Below are 16,081 nucleotides of genomic sequence, written 5' to 3'. Positions count from 1 at the left end.
CTGACCCAGATCTAATGTGACAGTGGCCTTCACATTCCTCCCAGTCACTGTGCAGACAGAAGAAAACATCCCCAGGTCCCCGGTAACTCAGCTTCCACTGAGATCAGGGCTATATTTCAAGAAGTTTATGTAGAGCAGGGTTGGGTGAATAGATGAACATCTGTTTCTGAATTAGTATACCGTATGTGCGCGCGCGCACACACACACACACACACACACGACACGCGCATATGCGCCGGCGCATATGTTCTTGCATGCTGAGGTTGCTGACATGGTCACCGTGGGTTGTATACACCATGATCTGAGCAAAGGAAATTGTTCAGATGGATTATCTTACTCCTCAGCAATATTGAGCCAGAGTACTACATCTATTATCTTATATTTATTCTGTATTTACAGAACAGTAATGGGTGACAAGTATACAGACTCATGAATAACACTCCTGGCGTAAAAGTATTGGTCATAGAGCACCTCCTGTGGAGACACTAGTGTATAGCACAGAGGAGAGTACAGGGTGAGTGATTTGACCAAAGGTAATTTTTCTGGCAACTAACACTACTGCTCTGGCACCATACCTTCTAGCACTATATCCAAATGGCTATTCCTTACAAGGCTGACTCCAAGCCTGTGCAGATTACATTTTGTGCTCAATGACAAAATAACAGCAGGTGACTGTGAGGCGGCCCTGATTAGGCCCTGATCTGGCAGAAGCCAAGCAGTTGTCTGAGAGCAGTCACAGAGAGAACAGATGAGAGCAGGCGAGAGGAGAAGAGTCTGAAATGTAGGGTCACGTCTTTGGGCTGCTGAGCACGGTGCCTTTTTGGGCTTAAAAACAGGGGTGTAGATCACTGCCTGTGTTTCAGAGCCAGGGATGTGTGTGTGTGTGTGTGTGTGTGTGCGTGTGCCTGAGGTCCTTGTGGCCAGACTTTCCCACTGGCTGTACTCTCATCGTCTCCTCTTTTCGCCCCGTCGAAGTGGCTTTGGTTAGTTTGGACCAGCATTTAGAGAGAGTTGATCTATGTCTCCCTCTGCTGGTAACAGGAAAAAAATGCAGTTTAACCCTCCTATTATGTTCAAATTTTACCCACATCTATTATGCTTGGGGTCAATTTGACCCCAGCAATTTAAACCTCCAAAAAAATATCATAATTCTTTTTTTTTACCCAAGTTTTTGTGTCAGGTACTTTAGGTTTGTTTGTTGACTACCTAAATAGCCCTTAAAAATAAAACCATACCCCCACCCACCCCCTTTATACATCTAGAATACATGTTACGCGACTATGGAGAAATATGCAGATCCCCATAAAATCTCACTGATTGACCTAAAATTGGAAAGAAATATCCTTCTGGTGTTTTTTATGGCTTCATATTATTTCTAAGTACATATTGTTGTTATCTATAACATTTGGAATACAAAACAATTTCTTGTATCAAGAAAAGTAACAATGTGATGAAAAAAGTTGATATTTCTTGATATTTTATACAATTAAAACAGCCTGGGGTCAAATTGACCCCAAACAACACCTATGCGTAAAGTATGTGTACAGGACATTGAAAACATATCATCATGTTAATTTTGTCTTTACCCAGTTGTCCCCATTAAATAAGGAAAAGTCATTAAATATGAAGCAAAAACAATTATGTCAAACATTTATTTAGAGACGTTAAACATTGAATGGGGTCAAATTGACCCCAAACATAATAGGAGGGTTAAAGAGTCGCTGCGATGTGCCATTACTGAATGGGCCAGTAATGATATGGCACCAAATAATTAAATATCACATTCATATTCAGTTCCACCCCCAAATACCCAAAATGTCTGACTGCTTTAAGATTTCTATTTTGTATTGTTTTTAAATGGTTAATCATGATGCAGTACATAGTGACAGACACCTCTAGCCCATTATTTTATTTTCGCTACAGACACATTCATTAAAATGCCTTCAATCTTCTTGTATCTATCTTGACTGGGCTCTCAAAACAAACAAAAACTAAAGTTTGTGAAATATAAAAATTAAGGTTTTGAAAATAAATGTAAACGTGTAGAATGATTTCCTATATCCAGGTATAACAACTTTGATGATTTCTTTTTTTTTAAATAAAATGTATTCAGACAGCATTTGATTTCCATTCTTCATGACTATGCTACAATGGCACACAGGCTGAGTGTAACTGAGATAGGCTACCCCAAGGCACCTTGAGTTAAACATTACTGGTCCATTTGCATGGAAAACGCACAAACAAATTAGGCTATGTCATTAATGCCCCATATATTGGATCACTAAAAGTTTGAATATTCCAGACAAAACAGTCTTCGACCATCAGTGACCAAGGGCTATCCGGGGATATTCTAAACAGCACTGGCCTTATTTGGTAAAAGCCATACATTTAGAAAATGCAACAAAAGAAAAAGCTGCACTAATAGGCCTTCCAGATTCCATACTAGCAGGCATCACTAAAGAACACAGATATTCTTATCAGGAGGGGAATATAACACTATTCACCGCTAATAGGCCTTTTACATGATAAGCCTAGTATTCATGATGAAAGGTCAGTTCCAGATGTCTGGTCCAAAAATAAAGAGAACAAATGATAAGAAGAGGAAAATAATATCCTTTGACCACTCCCCTTTTCCATTAATCCATCGCTGATTACCTGTGATTGTCCTGAGAATATGAAGAAAGGACAGTGAGCCTTCAAAGGTTGCAGTGTCACGTGTGGGGCGTAAGAAGGCTTACAACAGTGAATAATACATCATTCAACGATTTTCCAAGGCCTTTAATATGACAGTAGTACAGTAGTGGGTATTACAGTAGTACAGTAGTGGGTATTACATTAGTACAGTAGTACAGTAGTACAGTAGTACAGTAGTACAGTAGTAGTGGAGGAGTGGATTAGTAGTGAGGTGATGGAACCGAATATTACTGTTTTCCTGTTGTAAGTGGTTGTTTACATAGTAAGTCTTGTGTGAGCATAGAAATGCTCATATGGGAGACTGATATTGGAATGTTGCTATTCTCCTGTTGTGTCAGACATGAACTAAGTACTTACATCCTTTTGTATCATCTGACTGTAACCCATAACCCTGGATATGTACTCTGTCTTTGTCTCACTGAGAACTGACCCATTAGCATCTGAACATTTCCCCCCCAGATATTCTCCTTCCTCCTATCAATATACCCTCAGATTTGTAAAATTGCCCTGAGTAACTGCACACTAGCCAGTACTCCTTTGGCTGCGTCAACATCCATGATCAACAATTACACATTACACAACTTTTCACGTCACAGATAAGGTTTACCCTGTGAGGTTCTGAACAAAAGACATGAATTGCTATACTGTTCAGTCCTATCAGATAAGGAGTCTTTATATAGTTGCGTTGAAGTAAGGGAGAGGACTATGTTTTGAGAAAGACGGAGTTCAACCATGTCACAATCAATCAGAGGGATTTTAGTACTTTTGGTTCTAGGTGGATTAGGAAGTCGAGCGAGGTAAGTGTCTTTAATGTTTCTACATACATATTAATGGCTATATCTACATACATACAGTATGTCACACCAAATACATGCATTAGAATTCTATTTACCCTGTGAAATATTTTAAGGACTGAGTGCAAAATACATTGAACAAAAATTAGGAAATTTCTGTAGTTCGATTAAATTTAACTGAATTGTGTGATTCATGCTGTTGTCTATAATTAAACAGTTTTTCGTCTTACTAACAGAACACTTCTTCCGTGATTAAATTCCTTGTTGATATACATACTTGGGTCTCGATGACGAACTTTGAGAAACACTATTCAAATTTTCCCAGCACCATGGACACTGATGTACTGCTGATGTAGATATAGATGGGGATCCACCCTCTTCTTATGTCTTCCTTTTCTGCTTCTCTAATAGCCAAAGAGTTGCGGAGGGCCCTGAACCGAGGATTTATGACTACTTTAAATATCACAACATGTCAGAGGTGAGGCAACCTCTTTCCACAGGAAAAAAAAATTAGACTACTGGTGTCAAACATTTAACTTTAACATTAAAGTCCCTTGCAAAAGCAAGATGAGTTATTGCTTCATAATATTCTACCCTGCTGGCCTTTTGAATACATGTTAGGTGAGGTTAAAGGTGGCTTTGCGATATCTGCTCTTTGCTTACAACCTGAGCGAAAGAGCATCAAGAGGTATGGCGGTCGGTATGGCAGTTTTTCAAATTCATAGTGATGACTGATTATTGGCTTATTATTAAACCTATTAAGCAAATCTTATAACAGCTACCTCTTACCTCTCCCAGCACTTCACCTGGTCCCTCAGAAGTAGTGCTTCACCAACCACTGAGCTCTCCAAATTAATAATTCCAAATTGATATTAAAAGTGCACTCTAAGGACGTCCTCAGCTAACATGTCTGCATTTGCCTGAATAGATCTCTGGATGGATGGAGCAGCTGGAAAAGGAGAACCAGGGTGTCATCACCATCATAAACTATGGCTACACATATGAGAAACAAGGCATTAAACTTTTGAAGGTATATTTACTTACTGCAGCAGTCTTTAGATGACAATAATGATGAACTTTGTTCCAGTGTTATTTTATTTTTTCAGTGTTTCTATTAGATAAACTGTATCATATCTCACTGGACCATGACAACTTCATGAGGCAAAACTAGATTTACTTTTACATTTTTGCTTAAACTTAAGCAAATGTATGCCCCAACCGCAATATGTTCATTTCAGGTCAGTATTTGGATGTTTGGTTTAGTGAGGTATTGGGTATATTAAGTTATTAAGGTAGTTATCAAGGTCGTAGATTTGCTGGCTAGTAAGAATCCTTGAGACGCGTCAATAACAGCTATGACTGCTGACCTGAAGTAACCTAGCCAATGTCTTTCCCTTGTTTCCTGCACATGAGCAAAGATATAGATAAGGCTTTCTCCGCTAGCACTTACCCTTGCACTGACATGTGAGGCTACCTTTAACCAGTTTGAGAATGTTTCACTCAACCCACACCATGCAACTTAAGCATTTTGTTTAATTTAATCTCTGAAGTGCAATATTTACCTAAAAACTATACTCAGTGTATTCTATACCCATTGAATGCATGAACCTGATATCAACTACAAACTAGAGGGCTTCTGAGCCTCCTGGTAGACATCTGAAAAGACAGTAGTGGTTCATATGATCTTGTGCTTAGATTTAGCACTACTTTAGCACAAAGGGGTTTCCCATGTAATGTAGGCATGCATATCAGAGAGTTGTGTGTATTCTTAAAGACTGTGGAGCTAGTGGAGCTGCACTACATACATTTAGAATCTATGATTTTGCAGATTGGCCTGGCATCCACTGAGAAGAAAAAGGCCATCTGGATGGACTGTGGTATCCACGCCCGAGAATGGATCTCCCCGGCCTTCTGCCAGTATTTTGTCAGACAGGTGGGTTAAACAAAGGATAATATTCACTAATCTTCATATGCCAAGCTCATCTGCATCTGCTTCTAGTCAAGTTTCCCAAGAAACTAAATCCCAGCATCATCGCTCATTCTTTTCTTTTTGATCAGATTCTCGACACATACAAGACAGATGAGAAAATAGGTCAGATGCTCAAAAACATGGACTTGTATGTCACCCCTGTCTTAAATATGGATGGCTATGCGCACACATGGTTCAACCAGTCTGTAAGTACATTTTTGCTTGATGGTACCATTCATAATTGTTTATATTAGGTCATGCAATAACATGAACATTATCACAGATAAATAAAAGATTATGGTTAAGTTGATGGCCATTTAGAATCAGAATCAGGTTTTATTGGCCAAGTAAGTTTGCACAAACAAGGAATTTGACTTGGTAAAGTGACTCTCAGTGTGCTTACACAAAATATACAACACAATACAATACAATACAATACAAACAAACAAACAGTGCAACAGTGCAATGGACTAAGGAGTTTAAGAAAGTATGTACAAGGCGGAATGGCTATATACAGTAGCTGTGAAATGTTGCACAACAGTAGTGCAAAGAAGAAGTGGAGAGTGCGAGAAGTGCAGGGATAAATATATGAATATAAATATATATGCTACAGTGGGTTAGTTGTTCAGTAGTGAGACGGCGAGGGGGAAGAAACTGTTTTTGTGTCTGGAGGTTTTGGCGAACAGTGATCTGTAGCGTCTACCAGAGGGGAGGAGTTTGAATAATTTGTGTCCGGGGTGTGAGGGGTCTCTTAATTAATATTATTCAGATCATCAGTCAACATGGTTACACCACAGACATTCTGACAGCCGTACCAACTGACAAAAAAGTTTAACGGCAGTCATTACTGATGGATAATATAAAGTTTTATAGCACCATTCCCAAGGGCAAAGGTGAGTCAAGAAGGAGTGAATGTAATTCAGTATCTGCTGTTCTTTTCAGACACGACTCTGGAGGAAATCCAGATCGCCAGGCAACTGTGGAGACTCCTGCATGGGCACTGATCTGAACCGCAACTTTGATGCAAACTGGGGGTGTAAGAGTGGCCCTTTTTGTTGTTGTTGCATGATTCATTGTTCACTGTCATATCTCTCAAGTTGGGCACAGTCATGTTATATAATGATGATGAGGATTATTATACAGCAGCAGCAGCAGCAGTAGTAGCAGCAGCAGCAGCAGCAGCAGCAGCAGCAGTAGTAGTAGTAGTAGTAGTAGTAGTAGCAGCAGCAGCAGCAGCAGCAGCAGCAGCAGCAGCAGTAGTAGTAGTAGTAGTAGCAGCAGCAGCAGCAGCAGCAGCAGCAGCAGTAGCAGAAGCAGTAGTAGTAATAGCAGTTGCAGTAGTAGTAGTAGTAGAAGTAGTAGTGGTAGCAGCAGCAGCAGTAGTAGTAGTAGCAGTAGAAGTAATAGTGGTAGCAACAGCAGCAGCAGCAGTAGTAGTATTATCACATAGTACCAAATCATTTTTAACAGTGTGCTGAGTAACTTAACATTAGCATGGTTAAATTCCACAATGAAACCAGAAACTGTTCTCTTTCTAACAGCGGTGGGCATCTCCAGGAACTGTTGCTCAGAGGTTTATAATGGCGCCCGAGTGCTGTCTGAAAGTGAAGCGCAGGCCGTCACAGACTTTGTGAAGGCGAGGAGCAGCGAGATCCTGTGCTTCCTCACCATCCACTCCTACGGCCAGCTCATCCTGGTACCCTTCGGACACCCTAACATCACCGCACCTAACTACGATGAACTGGTGAGTCTGACTCCAGAGAAAGACAGAAAAGATAGAGACAAGAGTGACAGTGAGAAGGGGAGGGAAGACAGGAAGGACTGATAGAGTGAAGGGAATGAAACAGAAAGACAGAGAAAGGGAGGGTATTGGGACAGATAAAAAAAGATGGGAAAAAAAAGAATATGGAAAAATGTTTACCTAAATCTGTACACTATGTTTATGCTTGCCATCTGTGCTGTGGTAGATGTCAGTGGGGCTTGCTGCTGCTAAAGCCATTAAAGATGTCCACGGAATGGACTACACAGTAGGAAGCTCCCCTAATGTTCTCTGTGAGTATCCATACATTCAACAAGTTCTTCTTGTTTCCACAAACCAACTGTTGTCCACAAACTAAACAAGCAACCAATTCCTCTCTTTTTCTTTCTCCCTTTCTTTCTCTCTCCCCTCACAGATCCAAACTCGGGCTCTTCCCGAGACTGGGCTCGTCTGATTGGCATACCTTTGGCCTTCACCTTTGAACTGAGGGACAAAGGTCTGCATGGCTTCGAGCTGCCTGAAGACCAGATCAAGCCCGCGTGTGAGGAGGCATACGCTGGAGTTCGTTCCATCATCACCTATGCCCATGACAAGGCCTTCCACATTACTACTCCAAATACTGCTGCCACTGTAATAGCCACCATATGGACTGTCCTGTTAGCTGTATGTCTCACTAGCGCACCCTTACTATAAATGTATTATTGGCAACTATCTCTATGCTATAGTGTCACAGGCAAAATGAGATGTTCCTACTTATTGCTAATGTGCAAGTCCTTACTATTTTTTCCCACTACTGCAACAGTTGTTTCGGCTCCTCCTCCTATTGCTAAATTTGCAACTTCTAGTGGACTAGCTTGCTAGCCTAGCCTATTACATGTATTAAAGTTGCCATGGTAACCCGTGTAAAAATACCCTTTTGTCATATTTGCTAAAACTGTCTCTGTCTCCTGACAGTAGTACATGACACAGATAATCTGTGAAAAACTGTGAAAAATGGGGGCACCTCAGGCTCCATGTAGTGCTACTAATGTAATTTGCAAGAATCCTCTATGACCAAATCAAAACAACCAATCAGAGCCAGGAGGAGTATCTGACGAGGTGTCAATCACTGCTCATGCACTAGTCACGTTAATAAGCGATTAGTGTGTTGCTGTCAGGAAATGTTACTGACAAACTTGTTGTGCTTCTTTGAACGTGATATTTAGTGCTCATATTGGGTACAATATGTTCAGATGTGATCCACAGTGTAATAAAACGTAACAGTTCTGCTGCAGCGTGTCTAGCGCAGGTGTTTAGCCAGGTACCTAAAGACTTACATTACTGCTTTTTATTTTGAAACTAATCCTAGCCAGTCATTGCGGAAAAATCATTACCTAGCAATACTTCTCTTGTTAAGAATTTTTTGACAGGCCACAGGGGATCAGATCATCACAATGTATTTGTCAGGTACAAGTTACTAATACAGTTACCTAAAGTGAATAATCTAAAGTGACAAATATGAAAGAATCATATGAAACATCCAAACATTTAGAGAGTATGAATATACCTGCCTGCTCAAAGGATGATGACTACACACATAGAGTGCGACAAACTCAGACGAAGAAATGTGCTGTTTGTAAATATTTAGTTTACCCCTTTCCATTGGGTTGACGTCTTAAAAGCTTCCTGTAAACTATCTGCAAAGGATGCAGTATGTTCCCATTTCCTCATTGTCACTTCTGCTAACTTTTCTGGAGTAGTGCGGTCCTGATTATTTCCCATCCTATTCTTTACTTTATCTGCCACATGACATATACATGTCTTTATATAGTTGCGTTGAGGTAAGGGAGAGGACTATGTTTGGAGGTTGTGAAAGACGGAGTTCAACCATGTCACAAACAATCAGAGGGATTTTAGTACTTTTGGTTATAGGTGGATTAGGAAGTCAGGCGAGGTAAGTGCCTTTAATGTTTCTATAGCTACATACATATGTATGGCTATATCTATATACATATGTCACACCAAATATTTGCATTAGAATTCTACTAACCCTGTGAAATATTTTTTACGGACTGAGTGGAAAATACATTGAACAAAAACGAGGACATTTCTGTAGTTTGATTACATTTAACTGAATTGTGTGATTCATGCATAATTAAACAGTTTTTCTTTTTACTAACAGAATAATTCTTCTGAGATTAAATTCCTTGTTGATATACATCCTTTGGTCTAGATGAAGAACTTTGAGAAACCCTATCTTAATTTCCCCAGCACCATGGACACTGCTGATGTATATATAGATGGGGATAAGTCTCCACACATTCTTCTCTTCTTATGTCTTCCTTTTCTGCTTCTCTAATAGCCAAAGAGTTGCGGAGGGCCCTGAACCGAGGAATTATGACTACTTTAAATATCACAACATGTCAGAGGTGAGGCAACCTCTTTCCACAGGAAAAAAACTACTGGTGTCAAATATTTAACTTCAGTAAACTAAGACATTACGTGGCATTTACAAGTCCCTTGCAGAAGCAAGATGAGTTGGTTCAGTTCAACATATCACAAACAAATAACTAAAATGTACTGCTTCATAATATTCTGACCTGCTGGCCTTTAATAACCTTTTGAAAACATGTTAGCTGAGGTTAAATGTTGTTTTGCGATATCTGCTCTTTGCTTACAACCCGAGCGAAAGAGCATCAAGAGGTATGGTGGTCAGTATGGCAGTTATTCACATTCATAGTGATGACTGACACCATACTGTCCCCTCAAAGGGTTTGACGGGCCTCTTACATTGGTGTTGACCGTAACTTTCTTGGCTTATTATTAAACCTATTAAGCAAATCTTATAACAGCTACCGCTCCCAGCACTTCACCTGGTCCCTCAGAAGTAATGCTTCACCAACCACTGAGCTCTCCAAATGAATAATTCCAAATTGTTATTAAAAGTGCACTCTGAGGACGTCCTCAGCTAACATGTCTGCATTTGCCTGAATAGATCTCTGGATGGATGGAGCAGCTGGAAAAGGAGAACCAGGGTGTCGTCACCATCATAAACTATGGCTACACATATGAGAAACAAGGCATTAAACTTTTGAAGGTATATTTACTTACTGCAGCAGTCTTTAGATGACAATAATGATGAACTCTGTTCCAGTGTTATTTTATTTTTTCAGTGTTTCTATTAGATAAACTGTATCATATCTCACTGGATCATGACAACTTCATGAGGCAAAACTAGATTTACTTTTACATTTTTGCTTAAACTTAAGCAAATGTATGCCCCAACCGCAATATGTTCATTTCAGGTCAGTATTTGGATGTTTAGTTTAGTGAGGTATTGGGTACATTAAGTTATTAAGGTAGTTATCAAGGTGGTAGATAAGCTGGTTAGTAAGAATGCCTGAGACGCGTCAATAACAGCTATGACTGCTGACCTGATAAGTAACCTAGCCAATGTCTTTCCCTTGTTTCCTGCACGTGAGCAAAGATATACATTAAGGCTTTCTCCGCTAGCACTTACCCTTGCGCTCACTTGCTAGGCTACTTTAAACCAGTTTGAGAATGTTTCGAATCAACCCACACCATGCAACTTAAGCATTTTGTTTAATTTTATCTCTGAATTTCCCCCAATATTTACCCTAAAACTATACTCAGTGTATTCTATACCCATTGAATGCATGAACCTGATATCAACTACAAACTAGAGGGCTTCTGAGCCTTCTGGTAGACATCTGAAAAGACAGTAGTGGTTCATATGATCTTGTGCTTAGATTTAGCACTACTTTAGCACAAAGGGGTTTCCCATGTAATGTAGGCATGCATATCAGAGAGTTGTGTGTATTCTTAAAGACTGTGGAGCTAGTGGAGCTGCACTACATACATTTAGAATCTATGATTTTGCAGATTGGCCTGGCATCCACTGAGAAGAAAAAGGCCATCTGGATGGACTGTGGTATCCACGCCCGAGAATGGATCTCCCCGGCCTTCTGCCAGTATTTTGTCAGACAGGTGGGTTAAACAAAGGATAATATTCACTAATCTTCATATGTCAAGCTCATCTGCATCTGCTTCTAGTCAAGTTTCCCAAGAAACGAAATCCCAGCCCCATCGCTCATTCTTTTCTTTTTTATCAGATTCTCGACACATACAAGACAGATGAGAAAATAGGTCAGATGCTCAAAAACATGGACTTGTATGTGACCCCTGTCTTAAATATGGATGGCTATGCGCACACATGGTTCAACCAGTCTGTAAGTACATTTTTGCTTGATGGTACTATTCATAATTGTTTATATTAGGTCATGCAATAACATGAACATTATCACAGATAAATAAAAGATTATGGTTAAGTTGATGGCCATTTAGAATCAGAATCAGAATCAGGTTTTATTGGCCAAGTAAGTTTGCACAAACAAGGAATTTGACTTGGTAAAGTGACTCTCAGTGTGCTTACACAAAATATACAACACAATACAATACAATACAATACAATACAAACAAACAAACAGTGCAACAGTGCAATGGACTAAGGAGTTTAAGAAAGTATGTACAAGGCGGAATGGCTATATACAGTAGCTGTGAAATGTTGCACAACAGTAGTGCAAAGAAGAAGTGGAGAGTGCGAGAAGTGCAGGGATAAATATATGAATATAAATATATATGCTACAGTGGGTTAGTTGTTCAGTAGTGAGACGGCGAGGGGGAAGAAACTGTTTTTGTGTCTGGAGGTTTTGGCGAACAGTGATCTGTAGCGTCTACCAGAGGGGAGGAGTTTGAATAATTTGTGTCCGGGGTGTGAGGGGTCTCTTAATTAATATTATTCAGATCATCAGTCAACATGGTTACACCACAGACATTCTGACAGCCGTACCAACTGACAAAAAAGTTTAACGACAGTCATTACTGATGGATAATATAAAGTTGTATAGCACCATTCCCAAGGGCAAAGGTGAGTCAAGAAGGAGTGAATGTAATTCAGTATCTGCTGTCTCTTTTCAGACACGACTGTGGAGGAAATCCAGATCGCCAGGCAACTGTGGAGACTCCTGCATGGGCACTGATCTGAACCGCAACTTTGATGCAAACTGGGGGTGTAAGAGTGGCCCTTTTTGTTGTTGTTGCATGATTCATTGTTCACTGTTATATCTCTCAAGTTGGGCACATTCATGTTATATAATGATGATGAGGATTATTTTACAGCAGCAGCAGTAGTAGTAGCAGCAGCAGCAGCAGCAGCAGCAGCAGTAGTAGTAGTAGTAGCAGCAGCAGTAGTAGTAGTAGCAGCAGCAGCAGCAGCAGCAGCAGCAGCAGCAGTAGTAGTAGTAGTAGTAGTAGTAGTAGTAGTAGTCAGAAATGGGCAGTATTTCAATTACTTGTATTTGAAATACGTATTTCAACTGCTTTGAGTATTTTGTAATTTGTATTTGATAGGGCCGATAAAAAATCTAACGTAATTTGTAACAAAATACTTTAGAGTGGAGTAATTTTGTATTTAAAATACTCAAAATACTTTCTCCATTGTTAAGGCAGAAGTCGGATTCTACCACTAGACTGTCTGATCTGCCTCTGAATGTCAATGTCGAATCAGGCAACAGTCAGGCAAAAGTGGTACTTCAAATGACCCCGCCCCTTTTTGGGGCGAAATGGAAATTGCCCCAGATCTCTCTCATTGACTCTCATGTTAAATCCATTTTTTTCACAAAACAGGGCTGTGTTCGAAAAGTTAGATAGCTGTCTTGATCCTTGTCAATTTATCTTCATTAGTACTCCGACTTAAAGTTGGTTCTATCAAAGAGCGAATCGAGTTGTTGCACTGAACGCTAGCCATCTTGACAGAATGTGGCCTTGGCTATTACCGCCGGTTTTCGAAGTACACTGCAATACAGTGCGTAGTGCACACTAAGCACTTACATCTGTAATGCGTTCTGTCGCTGATTAGTGTTGTCTCAAATGGAACACTGAGAGACGCAAGTGTGCAAGCCTTTTACCCATAAATCTGTGCTCCAGCTTCCTCCGGCCAACTGGAAATTTTAAACAAAGATGGCCGACCGAACTCCGCTGACATCCGTGTTTTGTATGTAAATGTACATCTTTTGGCGTTTTCTCGCTTAGATTTTTCAAAGGTTACCGAGAAATAGACACTGTACTATCAGATAACACAGTTATTGTAACTAGCAATAATGGTTGAAGTGATTTGCGAAGCCAACTTTCCAAACTGAAAAGCTGCCAAAAGCTCCTCCTCTTCCGCTACGTAGCCAAGATGGCGCCCGTTTAGGGCGAGTAGTGTCCATCGTTTCACACTGCATTTTTTGACCGTTTGCAGTGCGCCATCCGGGTACTTTCAGTGCCCTGAATTCTGATGGTTCTGTCAGTGTGAACGCACTAAGCACTGAAAGTCAGTGTTTGAAGTGTGCAAGTGCGCTGTAATAGACACGGCCTGTGACTTGATCAAAGCTGTATGACGTCCTTATACGCATTTACGTATGACGAAAGCACGGTGGGGCGAGCCCTCCCGGAAGCCATAGAGATTGCATTGAGAGCCCTGTTTTGTGAAAACATGAGAGTCACACAGCTGCTGCCTGCAAAAATATATATATACATAATCAATCAATAGCTTTGCTTAGTTACACTGATATTCTGTGACTGTTTTTCCTTTTTGTGGGGTTCCCAGAGCTATGTGTACATTATATAGCCCAAAACTGAATGCTCTGCTATACCAAACTGTGAGAGAACGGAAAATCCAGAAAAAGTATTTCCTATATTTTAAATACAAAATACATGTATTGTATTTTGTTACATTTTCTGGCACCAGTATTTTGTATTTTATTTGAATACATTTATTTGAGGGGTATTTTGTATTTTGTATCAAAATACATTTTGATGTATTTTTGCCCATCTCTGGTAGTAGTAGTAGTAGTAGTAGTAGTAGTAGCAGCAGCAGCAGCAGCAGCAGCAGCAGTAGCAGAAGCAGTAGTAGTAATAGCAGTTGCAGTAGTAGTAGTAGTAGAAGTAGTAGTGGTAGCAGCAGCAGCAGTAGTAGTAGTAGCAGTAGAAGTAATAGTGGTAGCAGCAGCAGCAGTAGTAGTATTATCACATAGTACCAAATCATTTTTAACAGTGTGCTGAGTAACTTAACATTAGCATGGTTAAATTCCACAATGAAACCAGAAACTGTTCTCTTTCTAACAGCGGTGGGCATCTCCAGGAACTGTTGTTCAGAGGTTTATAATGGCGCCCGAGTGCTGTCTGAAAGTGAAGCGCAGGCCGTCACAGACTTTGTGAAGGCGAGGAGCAGCGAGATCCTGTGCTTCCTCACCATCCACTCCTACGGCCAGCTCATCCTGGTACCCTTCGGACACCCTAACATCACCGCACCTAACTACGATGAACTGGTGAGTCTGACTCCAGAGAAAGACAGAAAAGATAGAGACAAGAGTGACAGTGAGAAGGGGAGGGAAGACAGGAAGGACTGATAGAGTGAAGGGAATGAAACAGAAAGACAGAGAAAGGGAGGGTATTGGGACAGACAAAAAAAGATGGGAAAAAAAAGAATATGTAAAAATGTTTACCTAAATCTGTACACTATGTTTATGCTTGCCATCTGTGCTGTGGTAGATGTCAGTGGGGCTTGCTGCTGCTAAAGCCATTAAAGATGTCCACGGAATGGACTACACAGTAGGAAGCTCCCCTAATGTTCTCTGTGAGTATCCATACATTCAACAAGTTCTTCTTGTTTCCACAAACCAACTGTTGTCCACAAACTAAACAAGCAACCAATTCCTCTCTTTTTCTTTCTCTCTCTCTGCCTTTCTCCCTTTCTTTCTCTCTCCCCTCACAGATCCAAACTCGGGCTCTTCCCGAGACTGGGCTCGTCTGATTGGCATACCTTTGGCCTTCACCTTTGAACTGAGGGACAAAGGTCTGCATGGCTTCGAGCTGCCTGAAGACCAGATCAAGCCCACGTGTGAGGAGGCATACGCTGGAGTTCGTTCCATCATCACCTATGCCCATGACAAGGCCTTCCACATTACTACTCCAAATACTGCTGCCACTGTAATAGCCACCATATGGACTGTCCTGTTAGCTGTATGTCTCACTAGCGCACCCTTACTATAAATGTATTATTGGCAACTATCTCTATGCTATAGTGTCACAGGCAAAATGAGATGTTCCTACTTATTGCTAATGTGCAAGTCCTTACTATTTTTTCCCACTACTGCAACAGTTGTTTCGGCTCCTCCTCCTATTGCTAAATTTGCAACTTCTAGTGGACTAGCTTGCTAGCCTAGCCTATTACATGTATTAAAGTTGCCATGGTAACCCGTGTAAAAATACCCTTTTGTCATATTTGCTAAAACTGTCTCTGTCTCCTGACAGTAGTACATGACACAGATAATCTGTGAAAAACTGTGAAAAATGGGGGCACCTCAGGCTCCATGTAGTGCTACTAATGTAATTTGCAAGAATCCTCTATGACCAAATCAAAACAACCAATCAGAGCCAGGAGGAGTATCTGACGAGGTGTCAATCACTGCTCATGCACTAGTCACGTTAATAAGCGATTAGTGTGTTGCTGTCAGGAAATGTTACTGACAAACTTGTTGTGCTTCTTTGAACGTGATATTTAGTGCTCATATTGGGTACAATATGTTCAGATGTGATCCACAGTGTAATAAAACGTAACAGTTCTGCTGCAGCGTGTCTAGCGCAGGTGTTTAGCCAGGTACCTAAAGACTTACATTACTGCTTTTTATTTTGAAACTAATCCTAGCCAGTCATTACGGAAAAATCATTACCTAGCAATATTTCTCTTGTTAAGAATTTTTTGACAGGCCACAGGGGATCAGATCATCACAATGTATTTGTCAGGTACAAGTTACTAATACA

The 16,081-nt window shown here is 40.5% G+C and overlaps 1 protein-coding gene across 2 annotated transcripts; it reads left to right on the top strand.

The window, feature by feature from the left end:
• Positions 1-3,090: 3,090 nt before the first annotated feature.
• On the top strand, positions 3,091-15,888 carry cpo (carboxypeptidase O). 2 transcript variants are annotated; one of them, XM_031559039.2, is made up of 9 exons: positions 3,091-3,491; positions 9,558-9,624; positions 10,191-10,292; positions 11,099-11,203; positions 11,329-11,445; positions 12,194-12,287; positions 14,384-14,586; positions 14,810-14,894; positions 15,033-15,888. In XM_031559039.2, the coding sequence occupies exons 1-9, from the start codon at positions 3,427-3,429 to the stop codon at positions 15,308-15,310; spliced, it is 1,116 nt and encodes a 371-aa protein (XP_031414899.1). In that variant the 5' UTR covers positions 3,091-3,426; the 3' UTR covers positions 15,311-15,888. The 2 variants fall into 2 exon arrangements, with proteins under 2 accessions (XP_031414899.1, XP_012695983.2); XM_012840529.3 differs by lacking the exons at positions 9,558-9,624; positions 10,191-10,292; positions 11,099-11,203; ... (3 more) ...; positions 14,810-14,894; positions 15,033-15,888 and adding exons at positions 3,900-3,966; positions 4,417-4,518; positions 5,317-5,421; ... (3 more) ...; positions 7,425-7,509; positions 7,632-8,127 and having other exon boundaries at positions 3,117-3,491.
• Positions 15,889-16,081: the final 193 nt, after the last annotated feature.

Source organism: Clupea harengus, chromosome 21 (assembly GCF_900700415.2).
Source record: "Clupea harengus chromosome 21, Ch_v2.0.2, whole genome shotgun sequence".
Taxonomy (NCBI): domain Eukaryota; kingdom Metazoa; phylum Chordata; class Actinopteri; order Clupeiformes; family Clupeidae; genus Clupea; species Clupea harengus.
Note: the sequence above shows the minus strand (reverse complement) of the source record. Positions and strands in the feature narration are given on the sequence as shown.

What these genes read in the sequence shown, in the direction of transcription:
- cpo (XM_031559039.2), top strand. Translation starts at nt 3,427, where the DNA reads ATGTCACAATCAATCAGAGGGATTTTAGTACTTTTGGTTCTAGGTGGA. An exon ending in GCCAGTATTTTGTCAGACAG is followed by an intron (nt 11,204 to 11,328) that starts GTGGGTTAAACA and finishes CTTTTTTATCAG; the next exon opens with ATTCTCGACACATACAAGAC. An exon ending in ACACATGGTTCAACCAGTCT is followed by an intron (nt 11,446 to 12,193) that starts GTAAGTACATTT and finishes GTCTCTTTTCAG; the next exon opens with ACACGACTGTGGAGGAAATC.